Source organism: Giraffa tippelskirchi, chromosome 2 (assembly GCF_054371585.1).
Source record: "Giraffa tippelskirchi isolate mGirTip1 chromosome 2, T2T-mGirTip1v1.2.pri, whole genome shotgun sequence".
Lineage (NCBI taxonomy): Eukaryota > Metazoa > Chordata > Mammalia > Artiodactyla > Giraffidae > Giraffa > Giraffa tippelskirchi.
In genome coordinates this window covers 98,272,721-98,291,793 of record NC_137276.1, presented here as the reverse complement: position 1 = coordinate 98,291,793, position 19,073 = coordinate 98,272,721, and the positions used below count along the sequence as shown (strand labels likewise).

Below are 19,073 nucleotides of genomic sequence, written 5' to 3'. Positions count from 1 at the left end.
GCTAAAACTCTTGCGTGCCTCAGCTAAAACCCAACACAGCCAAATAAGTAAATATTTTTTAAAAATTAATAGCCAGTTCATTGTGATGCCCACATCAAAAAATATAAAATAGTTTTTGGGTAAAATATTGCTTTTTTGTAATTCAAAGCAAGAAAGAATGTTTTGCTTTTCTTGTGTTCCCTAGACCCCAGAACCATCTCTTGTTCTATTTTTCCAGAAGAGAAGGGGAATCCCATTGAGGGCATTGACTTGACCACCTTACTGAGCTTATCAGTGCAGAAGTAGGAGCTTGGACGAGGAACTCCTGCCTGCCCACCTGGTGCTTTTTCCCTCAGCCACATTTCCTCCTTCTCCACTAGAGTAAAGAAAAAAGTAAGTCTTTAAGCACTTCCTAGTTCCTGTATGTTCAAATTAGGCCTGCTGCTGAGATGTTCTTATTTTACTTTTAGTCTCATCAAGACATCAGCGTTAAACCTAGAACATTAATTATTCTTTCATGTTTATACATATAATTTCTTTGAGCATCAGAAAAATATTGCCTTCTATAAGATTTCTTAATTTATTTTCTCAACAATTTTTGAAGTGAACACAACACATAAAATATTCCAGGTCTCCTTTTTTTATTCTACAAGTAGCTCTGTGCTATATGTTTTTGTATCCCTCTAAATTGTTCTCTTGGGATCAGTTTCCATACTGAGTCATCCACTACAGAGTACCGGTGTTTTCCAGGCAGATTATCTTATTATTTCTAAATGACTCATTCCTTCTGAATCATCACACCTTATGTACTCTGTTAAAAAAAAAAGTTTTAGACGCTTTTCTACAATTTTTCCTTATCTAGTCTTCAGAATGTCCTATTTAAATATCATGGATATTCAAACAGTCGTCCCTTGCGTCTATGATTTATGGAGATCATTTTCTTCTTGAACCCTTTCATCAGCTGAGATAAGTGGTGGAAGTTCTTTACCTCATACTCTCTGCTCCAGATGTTTCCTGAAATAGAACACACAAATAGCAACATAAAAATTTGTGTAACATCATTCTCTATTTTCCATCATTATAGGTATGCTGTTTAAGGTTTTATTAACTCCTCAAATTTCTACATGAAATTAGGGAGAAACATGTACAAAAGAAAAGTATAGTTTTAATGTTTATTGGTACACACTCTTTGGAATTCAGAACGTTGGAAGAATGTAGTACTTGCCTCCCTTGACTTCCATGTCACGTTTGGCTGGTTCTCTTCCTGCCTTTTGAAAATTCATTCTCTGTCTCCTTCCTTGCATCCTTCTCTTCACCCTATACACATCAGCCTTCCTCAGAGTTTTGTCTTTGTTTCATTTCTCATTCTGTGCAGATCAGTCTTGTCCACTCTTGTGGCTTTAAAACCTTTATCTGGCACTTACTCCCAAGTTTTTATTTTCAGCTCCTGTCTCTTTACTGCCATGTATATTCATCTGAATGAGAAGTATCTCTTCTGGATGCCCTACCAAAACAGCCCATGCCTGAAGCTGAATTTCAGTTTTCTTACCCCTCTTCCATCACATTAGCAAAATAAATGGTAAAAATTATGTGACCATCTCAACAGGTTCAGAATAGATATTTAACAGAACTAAACCACCTCATGAGATTTTTAAAAAAATCTCAACAAACTAGAAATAGAACTTTCTCAATCTGATAAAGGATATCTACTAAAAAACCTGCAGCTGTCATCAAGGTGAAAGACTGAGTACTTTTCCGTAAGATCAGATACAAGGCAAGGATTTCTGAACTCACATTGCTGTTCAGTATTGTTCTGAAGATTCTAACCAGTGCAATAGTCAGTAAGGCAGTAAGTACTGGAAAAGGAAAAAGTAAAACTCTCTAGTCTCAGACAATACGATTGTCTATATGGACAATCCCAAGGAATTTACTACCCCCCCCAAATTCTTTAATAAATGAATTTAGCCAAGTGGCAAGTGATAAGATCAATATACATAAATCAACTGTATTTTTCTATACCAACAACAAACACAGTGGAAAATGAAATTAGTATAATAGTACCATTTGTATTAGCATCATAAAACATGAAATACTTGGGAGTAAATTTAATGAAAGGCCTATAGACATTGCTTAGAGAAATGAAAGATCATGTAAATATTTGGAGAGATATATGTATGTTCATGGATTATAATGATTGGAGACTTGATAGTGTTAAGGTCTCCACTGTCACCAAATGGAGATTTAGATTAAATGAAATTCCAGTCAGTAGCCCTGCATGTTTCTTTGTGAAAATAGGCACAGTGATTCCAGTATCAATATGGAAGTGCAGAGGACCTAGAATAGCCAGAACAATTCTGAAAAAGAAGAAATGGTGCATTTACATTATTATCTTAAGGGTTATTATAAAGCTACAACAATTAAGACAGAATGGTATTGGTATATATAAAGACAAAAGAATAGAGAATCCAGAAATAAATCTATATGTATGGTGATTTGCTTTTCAACAGAGGCTCCAACACAGTTCAGTGGGGACAGGATAGTCTTTTGAACAAGTGATGCTGGATAATGTTGAAATTCAGCCTCATACCGTACATGAAAATTAATTCAAAATAGATCATAGACCTAAACATAACACTTGAAACCCCTAAAAACCTTAAAGCATCTATGACCTTAAGATAGACAGAAATCTTAAGACAGGATACAAATTGATTAACTCAGTTCAGTTCAGTCGCTCAGTCGTGTCCGACTCTTTGCGACCCCATGAATCGCAGCACACCAGGCCTCCTTGTCTGTCACCAACTCCTGGAGTCCACTCAAACTCATTCATCGAGTCGGTGATGCCATCCAGTCATCTCATCCTCTGTCGTCCCCTTCTCCTCCTGCCTCTAATCCTTCCCAGCATTAGGGTCTTTTCCAATGAGTCAACTCTGCATGAGGTGGCCAAAGTATTGGAGTTTCAGCTTCAACATTAGTCCTTCCAATGAACACCCAAGACTGATCTCCTTTAGGATGGACTGGTTGGATCTCCTTGCAGTCCAAGGGACTCTCAAGAGTCTTTTCCAACACCACAGTTCAAAAGCATCAATTCTTCGGCGCTCAGCTTTCTTCATAGTCTTAACTCTCACATCCATCCATGACCACTGGAAAAACCAAAGCCTTGACTAGGCGGACCTTTGTTGGCAAAGTAATGTCTCTGCTTTTTAATATGCTATCTAGGTTGCTCATAACTTTCCTTCCAAGGAGTAAGCGTCTTTTAATTTCATGGCTGAAATCACCATCTGCAGTGATTTTGGAGCCCCCCCAAAATAAAGTCTGACACTGTTTCCACTGTTTCCCCATCTATTTCTCATGAAGTGATGGGACTGGATGCCATGATGTTAGTTTTCTGAATGTTGAGCTTTTTTTTTTTTTTTTTAATGAATTTATTTATTTTAGTTGGGGGCTAATTACTTTACAATATTGTAGTGGTTTTTGCCATACATTGACATGAATCAGCCATGGGGTTACATGTGTTCCCCAGAGCTTTAAGCCAACTTTTTCACTCTCCTCTTTCACTTTCATCAAGAGGCTCTTTAGTTCCTCTTCACTTTCTGTCATAAGGGTGGTGTCATCTGCATATCTGAGGTTATTGATATTTCTCTCAGCAATCTTGATTCCAGCTTGTGCTTCTTCCAGCCCAGAGTTTCTCATGATGTACTCTGCATATAAGTTAAAGAAGCAGGGTGACAATATACAGCCTTGATATATACTCCTTTCCCAATTTGGAACCAGTCTGTTGTTCCATGTCCAATTCTAACTGTTGCTTCCTGACCTGCATACAGGTTTCTCAAGAGACAGGTCAGGTGGTCTGGTATTCCCATCTCTTTAAGGATTTTCCACAGTTTATTGTGATCCACACAGTCAAAGGCTTTGGCATAGTCAATAAAGCAAAAATAGATGTTTTTCTGGAAATCTCTTGCTTTTTATTAACTACAGAAGATAATTTGATTAATTGGATTAATAAAATTAGTAGAATTAAAATTGGAATTAAAATCTCCTACTCTTCAAAAGCTACTGCTCAGAAACTGAGCAGTAGGAAAGCCACAGACCAAGAGACAATATGTACATCTAAAATATGTAAGTGAGTTTTTAGAACTCAGTAGTCAAAAGCAACCCAAAAGATTTGACTAGAAACTTCACCAAAAAAGATGCATATGAATTGCTAATAATAAGCATATGATGCTTTTTTTTAGAGCAGAAACTAGCACAATATTGTAAAGCAGCTATACAGCAGTTTTTAAAAAAACATGAAAATTGCTCAGCATCGTTAGTCATCAGGGAAATGCAAATTAAAACCACAGTGGGCTACCACTTCACACCTGCTAAAATGGCTTAAATTAAGGAAACTGACAAGTATCCAAAAGGGTGTAGGGCTACTAGAGCTCTTGAGTGTTGCTGATGAGACCATAAAATGACAGAACCACTTTGAAAAACTATTTTACAGATTTTTATATAACGTACACTTCTTGTGACTCATTAATTCCATTGTTAGTTACCCAAAAGAAATGAATGCTTATTGACAAAAAAGACTTTTACTTGAAAGTTCTTAGCAGTTTTAATACATAAGAGTCCAAACTAGAAACAACCTGGATGTCCATTAACTGAATAGACAAGATGAATTTGGGTATATTTAATGATATAGTAGAATATCTACTAAGCAGTAAAAAGGTGTATACTGTTGATGCATGCAGTAACATGGATGAATCTCAAAGCCATTATGCAAAATGAAAGAAGCCAGACTGAAAATGTATGTACATCTTATATATACACATCTTCAGTCATGTGAAGATCTAGAACTGGCAGAACAAATCTGTGGTGATAGGACTCAGATGAGTAGTTGTCAAATATTGCAGGGTAGGAAAATTGATTGAGAAGGGGCACAGAAAGTTTTAGGGCAGTATAAATTTTCCCTCTCTTTTAGGACAATGGTTCTTGCTAAATCTCCTTGAACTATACATCTAATATGAACATTTTTACTCTAAATTATGCATCAGTAAAGCTGATTTAAAATAAAAGTGAGACTCTTAAGAGCTGAGGGGCTTCCCAGGTAGAGCTAGTGGTAAAGAACCCACCTGCCAATGCAGGAGGTTAAGAGGCGCAAGTTTGATCCTTGGGTCGTGAAGATACCCTGGAGGAGGGCATGGCAACCCACTCCAGTACTGCCTGGAGAATCCCATGGACAGAGGATCCTGGCAGGCTACGGTCCATAGGGTCACAAAGAGTCAGACATGACTGAAGCGACTTAGCACGCACTCGAAGAACTGAGAGGAAGCTCTGTTTTGGAGTAGCATTTGTCAATTAATGAACACAGGGGGAGTGTTTGAAAGTTTGAAAGGAATAGAGTTCCTTTGTCAATTAGTGGGCTTCTCTGTAAAGTGATCATGTGATTAGATGGGCTTTCTAATCCCCAGAAAAGAATTCTTTAACCCACAGTGGGGGTTGGGAGCTGGAGATAATAAACCTGGTTTTGGTGACTGACCTGGATTTGAGCTGGGATAAGGAGGCTGGTGGGCTTATTCAGAAAGTAGACCTTTACTCAATTTTAAATCCTTTACCATCCTCTCTGTGTGTGATTGCCTGAGGTTGGTGTTTTTCTGGTTCAGGTTTTTTCCAACAAATAGGGTTCCTGTCTCAGCAGGAAAGGAGGAATGATTTCCTGAGTTTGTGGAGTAAGGGTGGGGAGAACTCGATTCCTTTCAAACTTTCAATCACTCCCCTTGTGTTCCATCCTCTACCCTAGCCGATTTTCTGTGATTCTTGGTACCTCCTAACCTGGGCCTTCTGGGGTTGTGCAGGGGGAATTGGTTTGTTTGTCACTAGTATCCCTTCCTCCTCTACTCTGCTAAGTCACTTACTATCCTGCTGCAGTTTTCTGTCTTCATATACAGTGATTTGAGGTTACTGATGTCTCTTAGGTTCTTTGAAGATTGAGTTTATATTCCTATTTTTGTTCTTAATATTTGAAGGAGACCATAAAACTGTAAAATCCATACTGTACATTTTCAGCCTTACCGATACCAAACTCCTGCTACTTCTCCAAACACACAAAGCTCTCTTAATTATATAGTAGAATATCTGCTATATCCCTGTACCTTTGTTGAATTCCTTTTTGCTTATATGCATGTGCGTGCTCAGTTCCTTGAGACCCCATGGACTATAGCCTGCCAGGCTCAATGGGATTTTCCAGGCAAGAATATTGAAGTAGGTTGCCATTTCCTTCTCTAGGGGATCTTCCCCACCAGTTAAATCCCATCTTCACCTGCTAAGGCTCTCATCCTTCAAAATCCAGTTCTCCCTCCTAACTTTTCTTGTCGGCTGCCTCTGTACCTTGATTTCACAAGAAATCCACTTCATCGGGATGTTTGCTCTGAAGGAATACCAGGAGTCCCTGGAGAGTACTTGTTAACATAGTCATACACTGATTAACGTGGAAGTAATAGGAAGTGTTGAATGAACACTGAACCACTTAGAGTGCATATGAACCACTTACACAGAAATTGGGAAAACAGACTCGGGCCCATTGTGGAGATGAAGGAACAGAGAAGATGAAAGGCTTGGGGGAGGTGGGCAGGCAGTGTGCAAAAAGACCTGAAGAGGAATAAATGTAAATATTCAAAATATCATCTCTTAATTTCCCTCACTCTCTGCTTTCTACCCCTGATATAACGTTTAGACTGATATTTCATCAAATTGAACATTGTAAAACACTCATTTCATGTGCCATTTAGAAAGAAAAATCTCAAACTAGAATACAAGGCTTTCTTTTCATTTAGGACTTTTTTTACTTAGTTCTTTTGGACTTCTGTTGACAGATATTTTTAATTATACATACCTCTTATGCATACATAGTCTTTGGAACTATGCCATAGTCTTTGGGGTTTGTTTGTTTTTGAAATCTCACTTACCGAGGTTACCAATGACCTTCACACTGGCAAATCCAGTGGGTAATTTTTATTTTTTCTTGACCTCTCAGCAGCACCCAACACTAATGATCTCCATTTTGAAAGTTTCTCCTTCAATATCCTTGAAAGTTATTTTTTAAGATCCCTCTTAAGAATTCTTTTCTTCTCTTTAACCCAGAAATGTCTGTGATCCTCAACCCAGAGCCCTTCTCACTATATGCACACACTCTGAGTGACCTCTCGGAGCTGCCTCTCCCACCCAGATCTTGCTGCTGACCTGAAGGTTTTTACATTCACATTTCATCCACTCATCACCACTTGGATGATCCATGTGTGTTACCCCTTCAAACAACACATTCAGAATAAAACACTTCATGTTTTCTATGACCACCTCCCATGAAACAAAAACAAGAAACGTGTTGGAAGTGGTAACATTAGTCCTCTAGTACCTAAATCAGAAACCCAAGATCCCTCCCTTTTTACTCTCTCCTCCTCCTTTTCTGTGAATTCTTTCTCACTGACTATTTAATCAGTGCCTTCCTGTTTATTAACTTATGCCATCTACTTGGTTTAGAGTCTTAGCACTTATTGCATGAATTATTACATTAGTCTTCTAATTGATTTCCACACTTTCACTCAACTGCTGGAATGTCTTTCTCAAACATAAACCTCATCATGTTACTTACCAGCTTAAAAGTCTTTGTTTCTTTTCCCACAGTTTTCAGAATAAAGTTCAGACTGCTGAGGTTAGCACACAAGACAGTCTGTGGTCCAGTTCCTGCTCCTCTGGTTTCCTCCCCTCTTGCCTGTCTGTACACTCCCCATCCCACCTCACCCCCATTGAAATCAGCTGGAACTATCATAGTTCTGAACTCACTGTGCCATGTTAGGCCTCTGAGCCTTCACATATATGTTACCCTCTAGAGTATTCTCCCTAACCTTCTTATCTACTTCTCATTAGTTAGAATTTAGAACTCAAGAATAGGTACATACATCCCTTATTTAGGGGAGCCTTTCCTGACTTTGAGGTCTGATTTAGATACTGTCTTTTAAAATGGAGGAAAGGGCTTGAAGAAAGGCTTTGTGAATGAACACAAAATGTCTACTAGGTAAATAGAAAGATGTTTAGGTGCAGATTGAGACATGCACTTCATTTTTTCATCTATCAAATTGGCAAAGATTTAAAGAGTGGTATCACTCAAGAACATGGAAAGATGGACCTACTCCTACACTGATATTGGAAATATAAATTTGCCATTTTTCTGGAGAGCAGAAAATGGATGTATGTTTCTAGAACCATTAAAAATAATAGGAAAATAATAGGCATATACACACACTCCTTTTGGCTTAGCATTTTACACCTTGGAATATATCCTAAGAAAATAACTTTTTTGTAAAACATACTTTCACAAAATTTCATGATGTTCATTCATAAAGATGTTAACAATGGTTATTGTTATGAGAGGAATTGTGATATGAGTAATTACAGCTTTTCTAACTTTTCTAATTTTCTAACTTTTCTGAGAACATGTATTCATTGTGAGAGCAAAATGGAAAAGAGAACCCCCACCTTTGTGCTCCTGATCCATGCTGTACTTGCCTCCCTGGTTTCCCTGATTAAACAGTGAGTTTGCTGAGGGCCATCACCAAGAATTATTTAGCATCATCCCACCAACATCTGTCTCAGAGTAGAAAATGCTAGATAAGTGAGTTATACTAGTAATAGCTCACAGTTATTGAGTATTTCCAGTGTCTTAGGCATTGTTCTAAGCATTCAGCATATTCACTTAATCCTCATGAGATGGTTACTATTATTATCTCTGTTTTGCAGGTGAAACAAGCGATAAAAGTTAACCAACTTCTGTAAGGCCACGTAGCTGTTAGTGGCAGGCTTGGAATTCAAACCCATGCAGACTGGCTTTTACTGAGAGACATAAGATAGCATCATAGTTCTTAGTTAGATTGTATCTCTGATTAAGAATAATTGGATTAGACTCCATGTCTAGGATTGCAGCCGTACAGTTGGGCATCAGTTGAATCATGGTCTAAACAAAAAGGCAGAATTTGACACCCACAGAATCTGAACCAAATACCAGGAGAGTAATCTTCATTTCTTTTACCTTAAAAAAAAAAACAAAACTCAAATCATTTTACATGGTAAACTTCTTATTGAAATTGGTGCCATCCCTTGGGATTTAGTTTTATGTCCCCTCTCTGTGATATTCATGTCCCTTCAAAACTTAAACTCAAAGACCTAAATTTTTAATTAGTTCTTTAGCTCTTCCTCTCACCACTTCTCTTTCTCAGTAAGATTACTTATGACAGGGTCATCAGATTTCATTTTTAAAACCTATCAGTCTTTATTTTTGTTTTATCTTCTCTTTTTTCCTTCATATTTTCTTTTAAAGTCTCAGAATTTCTGAAAGCTGCCTTCCTACTAACTGGAACTATACTGGATAATATGGTGGCCTCTAACCACATATGGCTTTCAAAGAAATTATTTGGAATTAATAACAATAGGCAAAATATTTAAACAGTGCTTCTCTAGGGACATATGGGGCTGGTCAGTAGCACAGGATAAGATGTTCAACATCATTAGCTAGAAGGGAGATGTAGGTTAAAGCTCCATTGAAGTAATACAGCACACTATTAGAATGGCTAAAGTAGAAAATACTGGCAATCACAAATGTTGAAGAGGATGTGGAATCAGCCATCTCTCTCATACATTACTGGTGGGAATGTAAAATGGTATAGCCACTCTGGTAAATAGTTTGGCAGTTTCTTACAAAAATATGCTTAACATTCAACCTAACCATCAGACTTGTAAATAACCTGTGGTTATTTACCATAGAGAAATGAAAACCATGTTTACACAAAAACAGCAGCTTTATTTGTAATAACCCAAACTGCAAACAACATAAACATCCTTAAATAGGTGAATGGGCAAACAAATTGTGGTATATCCATACAATCAATAGACTCAGCAATAAAAAGGAATGAACTGTTGAAATGTTCAGTAAAGTGCATGACTCTCAAAATCATTGAGTTCAGTGAGAGAAACCAATCAAAAAGCTTAAACACTGTGTGCCTTACATAAATGTTCTTGAAATGACAGAATCGTAATGATGCAGAACAGTTTAGTGGTCTGTTTACTGTATGACTACAAAAGAGTAGTGTGAGGGATTCTGAAGAGTGAAAGGGTAGTTCTGTATCCTGATTGTGGTGGTACTTACTGTAAAAGGAAGGGAGGAAGTAAAGAAAAGGAAGGAGTGAGTCATATAAAACTGGTGAAATCTAAATAAGGTCTGTTAATAGTCAGTTTCCTGCTTTTGATCCTTGTGGTGTGATGATATAGGATGTTACCGTTGGAGGAAACTGGGGGAAGGGTACACAGGAACTCTGTGTATTTTTGTAACTTTTCTGTGAGTCTAAAATAATTTCAAAATTTTAAATGTTTAACTAAATAAAATTAAAGTTCAGTGCTTCAGTTACAGTAGCCATGTTTAAAGTACTCAATAGCCACATGTAGCAGATGGCAGCCATATCATGGCAGACATGGGATGTTTCCATCAATGCAGAAAGTTTTATTAGGCAACACTGGCTAAAAGCATTATGTCTGACTCTGGCCAGTATTCTCTCCCTTGATTACTTCAAATTCTAACATCACAATACTTTCTTGTATTTTCTGTCATGTTACCTTATTAACTGGTTGTTTTGCTCATTTTCAAACCTAGAGAAAGATTTCTCTTTAGTTTCTCAAATTTCAGAGAAATAAAAGAGTCTTACGTCAGTTTAGGAATTTATCTGACAACTGTTTTAATAGTTTAATAGTTTAAATTTAATATTTAAATATCCAACTTAATCTGGATATTTAAATTGTCTAACAGTTCTGTATTTTGCTTCAGGACCACTTTTATCACCCATATTAAGATATAGTCCTGGGACTTCCCTGGAGATCCAATGATTAGGACCCCATGCTCCCACTGCAGGGGGCACAAGTTCTATCCCTGGTCAGGGAACTAAAATCCTGCATGCCATATAGCATGGCCAAAACAAACTAAAACGATATAGTCTTAATAGCTCTCATACAGTTATCCTAATATTCTTTCTTGATGGTGTCCTTTGATTTTCCTTCTTTTTTATCCTTACCCAAAAACTCCTTCAAAATCATGATTTTCTGAAAAGGCTCATAGTTTTTTGTGTTTGGTGCTGTTTCTTCCCTGTCTCCTGGATGTACTTATTTTAAAAATGTATTTTCTTCCATTGCTGCATTCTAGTCTTTTGCCCCATAACACTTATTCCTCTTTGGCACGTTTGTATTTTCACTTAAGAATTATTGGGTAGGTACTCCCTTGTGGCTCAGCTGGTAAAGAATCTGCCTGCAATGCGGGAGACCTGGGTTCGATTCCTGGGTTGGGAAGATCCCCTGGAGAAGGAAAAAGCTACCCACTCCAGTGTTCTGGCCTGGAGAATCCCATGGGGTCACAAATTATAGTCCATGGGGTCACAAAGAGTCGGACACGATTGAGTGACTTTCACTCACTCCCTTTACTATGGATCTTCTTTATACTTGAGCTTCAGCCAACCTGCATGATATTCAGCTTTATAGTTTTATATGAGCCACCATCTTGGATTTGAAGGCAAGGAAGTAGAGGACAAAACAATGGCTCAAGATCCATTCACATAGCAACAAAGTTGAGACACTGAAGGAAAAGAATGGGGGTGAAACACTGAAGAAAAACCACAAAGAAAAAAAGAAAGGAGTGTTGGAATTAATATGTTTGTGGAAGGAAAATCTGAATATTATAGTGATATCAGTGTTCCTTCAAAATAATTCATAAGTTTACTGTAATTATAATCAAATTCCTGTCAGATTTTTCTTAAAACCTGACAATGCAGGAATTCATCTGGAAGACCATCAAAGAATATTGGAACATAAAAAGGAATCATAATTCAAAATATGAGGGAAAAAGTCAGGTAGTAAAACTTAATAAGATGACAGTAATTATGATAGTATAGGATTGACATAAAAACAGAGTAATAATCGTTGAATCTAAAGAGCCAAGAAATATATCCTAAACAGTATAAGAATTCAATAAAACAAAGGGTTCTTCATGAATTAATTGTATTAACTATTAACCATATCTGATTTCACTGTCTCAAATACAGAAATAAGCAAAGGATTTGAATAGAAACTTTACCAAAGAAGAAATATAACAAATAAGCAAACTAAACAGAATTTTCTAGGATTGAAGAAATAACAATGAAAACAGTCAAGTTCTGTTTCTCATTATTAAGTGGGTAACTGTTTTTATTGTTAAAATACAAGTGCAATTCTTGGTATTGTTAAACTGATGCTCTCTTTCTCTGCTGTCGTCATGTCCTACCTGTCATTGTCTTAGTCCACCTTTCTTGATGCAGTAGAATTGCACACTCTGATCATTCAACAAGTTATATTGGCTCTACCTTTGAAATATATTCAGCGTTTAAGATCCCCTGGAGAAGGGGAAGGCTACCCACTCCAGTATTCTGGCCTGGAGAAGTCCATGGACTGTATAGGCCATGGGGTTGCAAAGAGTCAGACACGACTGAGTGACTTTCACTTTCACTGTGCCTCTCCTGGTTCAAGCCCCCCAGCCTTCTTGCCTCATTTACTAATATAGCCCCTACCTTGTTTCCTTATTTTCTGTCTTGCTCCTCTACAGTCTCCTCTGAACACAGAAGCCAAAATTACCAATTTAAAAATGCAAGTCTGATCATGTCATTCCTCTGCTTAGTAGACATCAGTTGTTTCCCAGCTCACTCACAGTGAAGCCAAATTTATATCATAATAGTCTACAGGCTCTGCATGATTTAGACTCCCACCTTTCCTTTCTGGCCTCTTCTCCCACACTGCCTACCACCTTGCTTTCTCTACTCCAGTCACTTTAGCCTCCTTGTCATTCTTTTAGTAAGTCAACCATGCTCATACCGCAGAGCCTTTTTACTTTTGGTTATTCTTCCCAATATGATTTAACCCCAAATACCTCCTCAACCTGCTCCCTCTCTTCTTTCAGATCTCTGTTCAGATATCAGTGAGGTCTTCCCTGACTGCCCTTTGTAACACAGCACCTTCTCATCCTTTCTAAACCCTTGCTGTGTTTCATCTTTCTCTATTGCACATATCACCATCTAAGTTATGTTTACTTACATGTTGTTTTTCTTTTTCCAGCTAGATTGTCAGTTCATTCAGGACAGGGACTTTATTCACTGCTCTATCTCTAGCACTTAGCAGGTGCCTGTCACACAGTAAGCACTCAGTATTTATTGATTAAGTCAGAACATTGACTGAACCTTTTTATTTTGTTTTGTTTTTTAATGTTTTTTCTCTTATTATTTTTCATTAATTTTTATTAGAGGATAATCAGTTTATAGTGCTGTGTTAGTTTCTGCTGTACAGCAAAGTGAGTCAATTATACACATTTTATAATAGTTTGTGTCCCTCCATCTGGCAGATATAACAGTTAGAAACATACGTATCTAACAACAGAATATCAAAATACAGAAAGCAAAACAAATTAAGGGAGAAATAGAAAGCTCAACAATAATATTTGGAGAATTCAGTACCCCCTCCCCCCACTTTCAATAATGGATAGGACTACTAGGCAGCAGTGGATTGAACCTTTTTGGACAGCAATTTATAGCATGGTTTAAGTGCCCTTTTTTTTTTAAAAAAAAAAAGAGAATGATTAAATTCTATCCATTGATGACAAGAGAGGGAGATCTGCATGTGGCAAGGTCTGAGAGGATGAGATCAAGATCAGTAGTAAAGGTTGTTTTTCACTCTCAGAAAGAGTAAGAAAAGAGATAAAGGTAAGGGAATAATTTCCAAGTGTAGAGGAAGTTGTACAATCAAGAACAAGCACTGTGTGTCAGCCATCTTTAAGACATCTAGGTTGATGGAAGCAAAATGTTGATGCAGGACAGTAGCAGAAAATAAGCTTATGTGTGGATGGGAATAATTGTTGAAAATGAGTCAAGGAAGCTAGACCTGCCATGATGCATGTTAGAGATCAGTAGTGTGAATTCTTGATCTTGTGAGAGGTGAGAAAGCTCTCTATATCAAAGCTAGTCAGTGTCATGTTAGGAAGCAAGGAGGGTGGGATTAGAAATGCCAACTGAGAGGCAGTTGTAACAAGGCAGAGTTGAGGTGATACTGTTACTGTAGCTAAGTTACTAAGTCACATCTGACTGTTCTGTGACCCCGTGGACTGTAGCCCAGCAGGCTCTCTGTTCTTGGGATTTTCCAGGTAAGAATTCTGGTGGGGGTTGCCATTTCCTCCTCCAGGGGATCTTCCCGACTCAGAAATCAAACCCGCATCTCATGCATTAGCAAGCGGATTCTTTATCACCGAGTCCCCAGGAAAGCTGGTAATACTGCTTTAGATAATAAGGAGTGTAAGGTGTAATGAAGCAAAAACTTGAATCAAAGATAAGCCATCAGTGATGTGGCAAAGAAAAAGATGATTAACTGCATGTGGGATACAAAAGAAGAGGAAATAAAAGATTCTGTCAGTATTAAGAGATTGTATTTCCTTTAAATTATTTTCTTTTTTCATTATAGGTTTTCCTGTCATTCACAAAAAAATGGATCATTTAAGCCTTTGGAGGACTCAGTTATCACAGTACTTCTATACTACCATCTGAGATTTATGACAGTACATTTATGACCATAAATGTCTGCATCATAGAACTGCTGAAGAACTAAAAGAGAATATTCTTTATTCTTCTTAAAATTTATTCCTAAAAATAATCCTATAGTATTATATTACTAAATGAAACTAGAAAGCACAATTATTAAATTATTAGACTTTCTGATACAAGCACGCATGTGCAACAGCTACTGTATCTGACAGTTACCAAACCTCAAATTTTGATGATTTCCCTTTGCGGGAAAGGTCATTATATTTGCAAGAAACCACTGAACATTGTCAGTCAAATATATTTTTAGCTGAGTGTCATTTAGGAGAATTTACTTGAAACAAGTTCTGGAGAATTCTACATCCTACCACCCAGTGGATTTGATATTATGGCAGCAGCTTACAGACTTGTGGTTAGTACTGTGAACCACTACAGCAGTGTGGTAATAGACCGGCGTTTTGAGCAAGCGATACATTATTGCACTGGAACCTGCCACACCTTCACACCTGGCGTTGACTGCATTGTGATACATCATAGTGTTTGTGCAGACCTCTTACACATCCCTGTGTCTCAGTTCAAAGATACAGATCTGGACTCTCTGTTTCTACCCCATGAAAATGGGTTTTCCTCCGCTGAAGGTGACTATCCCCATCAAGCCCTCACAGGCATACCCAAGGTCAGGAAAGGATCTACATTTCAGAGTACCTGTAATTTAAAGGACATTGCAGGAGAAGCAATCAGTTTTGCCAGTGGGAAAATAAAAGAATTTTCTCTTGAGAAACTCAAAAACTCTAACCATGCCGCTTACAAAAAGGGAAGAAAAGTTAAATCTGACTCATTCAACAGGAGGTCAGTTGATTTTGACTTGCTCTGTGGCCATTATAACCATGATGGGAACTCTCCATCCTTTGGTTTACTCCGGAGTTCCTCAGTTGAGGAAAAATCTTTATCCCATAGAAACTCACTCGATACAAACCTGACTTCAGTGTTTCTTCACAACTTCTCTGAAGAAGATCTGGTTACTCAGATTTTAGAAAAACATAAAATAGATAATTTTTCTTCTGGTACAGACATAAAGATGTGCTTAGACATCTTGCTAAAATGCTCTGAGGATTTGAAAAAATGCACAGACATCATAAAACAGTGTATAAAGAAAAAGACAGGGAGTAGCATCAATGAAGGAAATGGTAATGATGCAATTTCTAGCTCTGAAACTGTCTATATGAATGTAATGACCAGGTTAGCATCCTACCTGAAAAAGCTACCATTTGAATTCATGCAATCTGGGAATAATGAGGCTATAGATTTAACAGAACTGGTCAGTAATATGCCTAGTTTACAACTGACTCCCTTTTCCCCAGTATTTGGCACTGAACAGCCCCCTAAGTATGAGGATGTTGTCCAGCTCTCAGCCCTTGACTCTGGACAGTTTCAAACTATAGAATTGCAAGGTGACCAGCACAGTTCTAGAAAAACAGATACTATAAAACCCATTCCAAATAACTCTACAAATTCCTTATATAATTTAGAGATAAGTGATCCCAGAACTAAAGATGTCCAGCTTCAATCAGAGTCACTAACTGTAAATCCTTTAGAAAATGTTTCTTCTGGTGATCTCATGGAAACCCTATATATTGAAGAAGAGTCAGATGGAAAGAAAGCATTAGATCAAGAACAGAGGATAGAAAATGGACCCTCTCAGGAGTGGATAAAGGTAAATGAAGATAGAGCAGAATTATCAGACCATGGTGCTCATCTTAAAAAATGTCCTGCCTCAATGCAAAATGAAATTGGTAAGATATTTGAGAAATCAGTTGTTAGTCTACCTGAAGAAGATCTTAAATCTAAAGTTCCTAGAGTTGAAGAGGGAAACCACAGAGATTTTATGAATTCTAACAGTCAGGAAGAGATAGATAAATTGTTAATGGACTTGGAATCTTTCTCACAGAAGATGGAGACCTCTCTAAGAGAGCCACTTGCTAAAGGTAAAAGCTCTAACTCTCTAAATAGTCAGAGTCAGCTCTCAGATCTTGAGGCTAAATCTAAAGTCTCTTCACCCACGGAAAAAGTATCACCTTCCTGTCTAACAAGGATTATTGAAACCAATGGACACAAAATAGAGGAAGAAGATCGAGCTCTCTTACTGCGGATTCTAGAAAGCATTGAAGATTTTGCTCAAGAATTGGTTGAATGCAAATCGGGCAGAGGGAGCCTATCACAAGAAAAAGAGATGATGCAAATTCTACAAGAAACCTTGACAACTTCCTCCCAGGCCAATTTATCAGTCGGCAGAAGTCCTGTTGGTGATAAAGTCAAAGACACTACCTCAGTGGTTTTGATTCAGCAGACCCCAGAGGTGATCAAGGTAAGACCTAACAATCTTCAGTCCCAAGAAGTCTCCAAAGAAATGTACTAATGTTTGCAAAATTTAGAAACAAAAAAAATTTTGTCAGTCGTTTTATGTTCCACTAAAGCTCCTACCATACACTAGGTATGGTCTCACTAAGTTCAGTGGAAAAAGCTAAAAAGCAAAGTCTTTATAGAGTTAAGCAGACTGCTTTCAATTTCCTTCCCCACACCCTTTATCTTCTTCCTAGCTCTGTGACCAAAGGAAAGTGACTTAGTCTTAATATCCTCATCTGTATAATGGGAATAATAATGATCAAGATAAGTCAGGTGAAGCACAAGCAAGGTGCCTTACACAAAGAGTTATTTAATATTAGTTTCACCATCCTCAACCAGTAAGCCGCTCTTCACTGCATGCCTTTGTGGACTACAAGCCTGTGTAGAACTTAGAATCTAGTTGGGGAAACAAAACTAACATACCAGAAAAAGTATGTGAACATATAAGCACATCTCTGAAAGTTTTGTTAGTGCAGTAGATCTTCAAAGAAGGTAAAGATTAGAGTATATGAAATATCCTTCATCATGCAAGTGAGAATGAATGTCAGTCTAGAGTTACAAGGTAGAAATATTTTCAGAAGGCTTTGAATTTACCCTGCTACTGATAGCATTAATTTTGAATAATCCCAGAAAGGAAGTTACCTGCTCATTTGTAGGTATGTATATGTGTCTTAGCACAATAGGATTATTCTTATTCATTTTACATGTCCAGCACAGTTGGTAAGAGGCTCTGCTCCACCTCGCGCAGGGACCCAGACTGATGGATGCTCCATGTTCCTATAGCTGCCCCATTGCCCCATCTGGAAGATGTGGCTTATGAGTTCACTGAAGAAGGCTAAGAAACAAATGGAGCTTTTAACCACCTTGTCCCACTCTTGACACAATTCCCGTCTGCTTACAGCCCAGTGATTCCAACCTGAAGTCTAAGAATCATATGGGAGCACAGAGAATATTTGGTGAGCTCTATCTCTACCATGTGAATACACTATATGTGTCAACGTGTATGAATTCAGACATGAAGCGAAGTCAACAAAACTAGTTGTAAAATAATGATAGGAATTATTAGAGGTATTTGTATTGTATAAAAAGTATGAATAAATGCATGGATACATCAGGTACAGTGTTGAGAACAGTGATTAATCCACGGAAGAAGGAAGAGAGATAGAGCTGAGGAAGAGTGCACAGGGCCTCAGCAATATTTAATCTGGTAATGAATCACCAGTATTTTGTCATGCCATTTTGTATATCTTTAATATAATAAATTAAAAAAAAACAAATGGATATTAGAGATGGCATATATATATGTATATATATTATATATGGCCCAGTTAAAAAACAAGTTATTATTTTCACATTAATATTTTCATTAGAACAGGAAAAAATGCATATTATGATCAGATGAATAATTTTTACCTCATATTTTTTTGTGGCTGTTGTTCTCCTGTACACATTTTTGGTTACCAGTGACGCTAAAGTTTAAAACAGTACATATTTAAAGTATTAAATAATTTAGGTCTAAAAGATCCTCAGTTGTCCACTGAGCATTACTGTGAAATCTCTGTGAGTCTTTTCACTCATTGATTTACAGTTGGTAATACTCTTTCATTAACGTGGGTCAGTGCTGAAGGGGAGAAACTATGTCAGTTAATTAGAAAATTTTTTAAAAATCCTTTCATGTACATAGGCAAGACCGATGTGCTTAATATTTTATAAAGAAAATACCTATACAGTAACCAAAATGATAATAACATAAGATCTAACAGTTCTTGTGATCTGCGGCATACTAAAATATTTAAATGTGTTATCTGTTTTCCCCATTAAAAAAAAAAGTCTACCTTCTCTGATGACATATTCCAATGTTTCACAACTACTATGGCCAGAAACTCTTATTGTAATACAGTGTTTTGAAATTTGTTTAGCCCTCTTGCCCCATTATCATCTGTGGGGGAAAAAAAAAAAACAAATTCTTCTAAAAGAGGTGGACTGCAGAAAGCAGAAAATGTGAACCTGAAGCCAAGAATAGATCCCATGCAGCATCTCTCCTGTGTCCCTGGCTGACGGCTCATAAGT

At 37.4% G+C, this 19,073-nt stretch overlaps 1 protein-coding gene across 5 annotated transcripts in view; it reads left to right on the top strand.

The window, feature by feature from the left end:
- PPP2R3A (protein phosphatase 2 regulatory subunit B''alpha) overlaps positions 1–19,073 on the top strand; it is a 220,578-nt gene that overhangs the window by 45,057 nt on the left and 156,448 nt on the right. For 2 of the 5 annotated variants that reach the window (XM_081569679.1, XM_081569680.1), the window contains 2 exons: positions 218–372; positions 14,524–16,965. The exons of 1 other annotated variant lie outside the window; for it this stretch is intronic. In XM_081569679.1, the coding sequence (XP_081425805.1) occupies positions 14,989–16,965 (1,977 nt within the window). In that variant the 5' untranslated portion in view covers positions 218–372; positions 14,524–14,988. The remainder of the gene's footprint in view (positions 1–217; positions 373–14,523; positions 16,966–19,073) is intronic. 2 more of the 5 variants (XM_081569678.1, XM_081569681.1) reach the window with 1 other exon arrangement.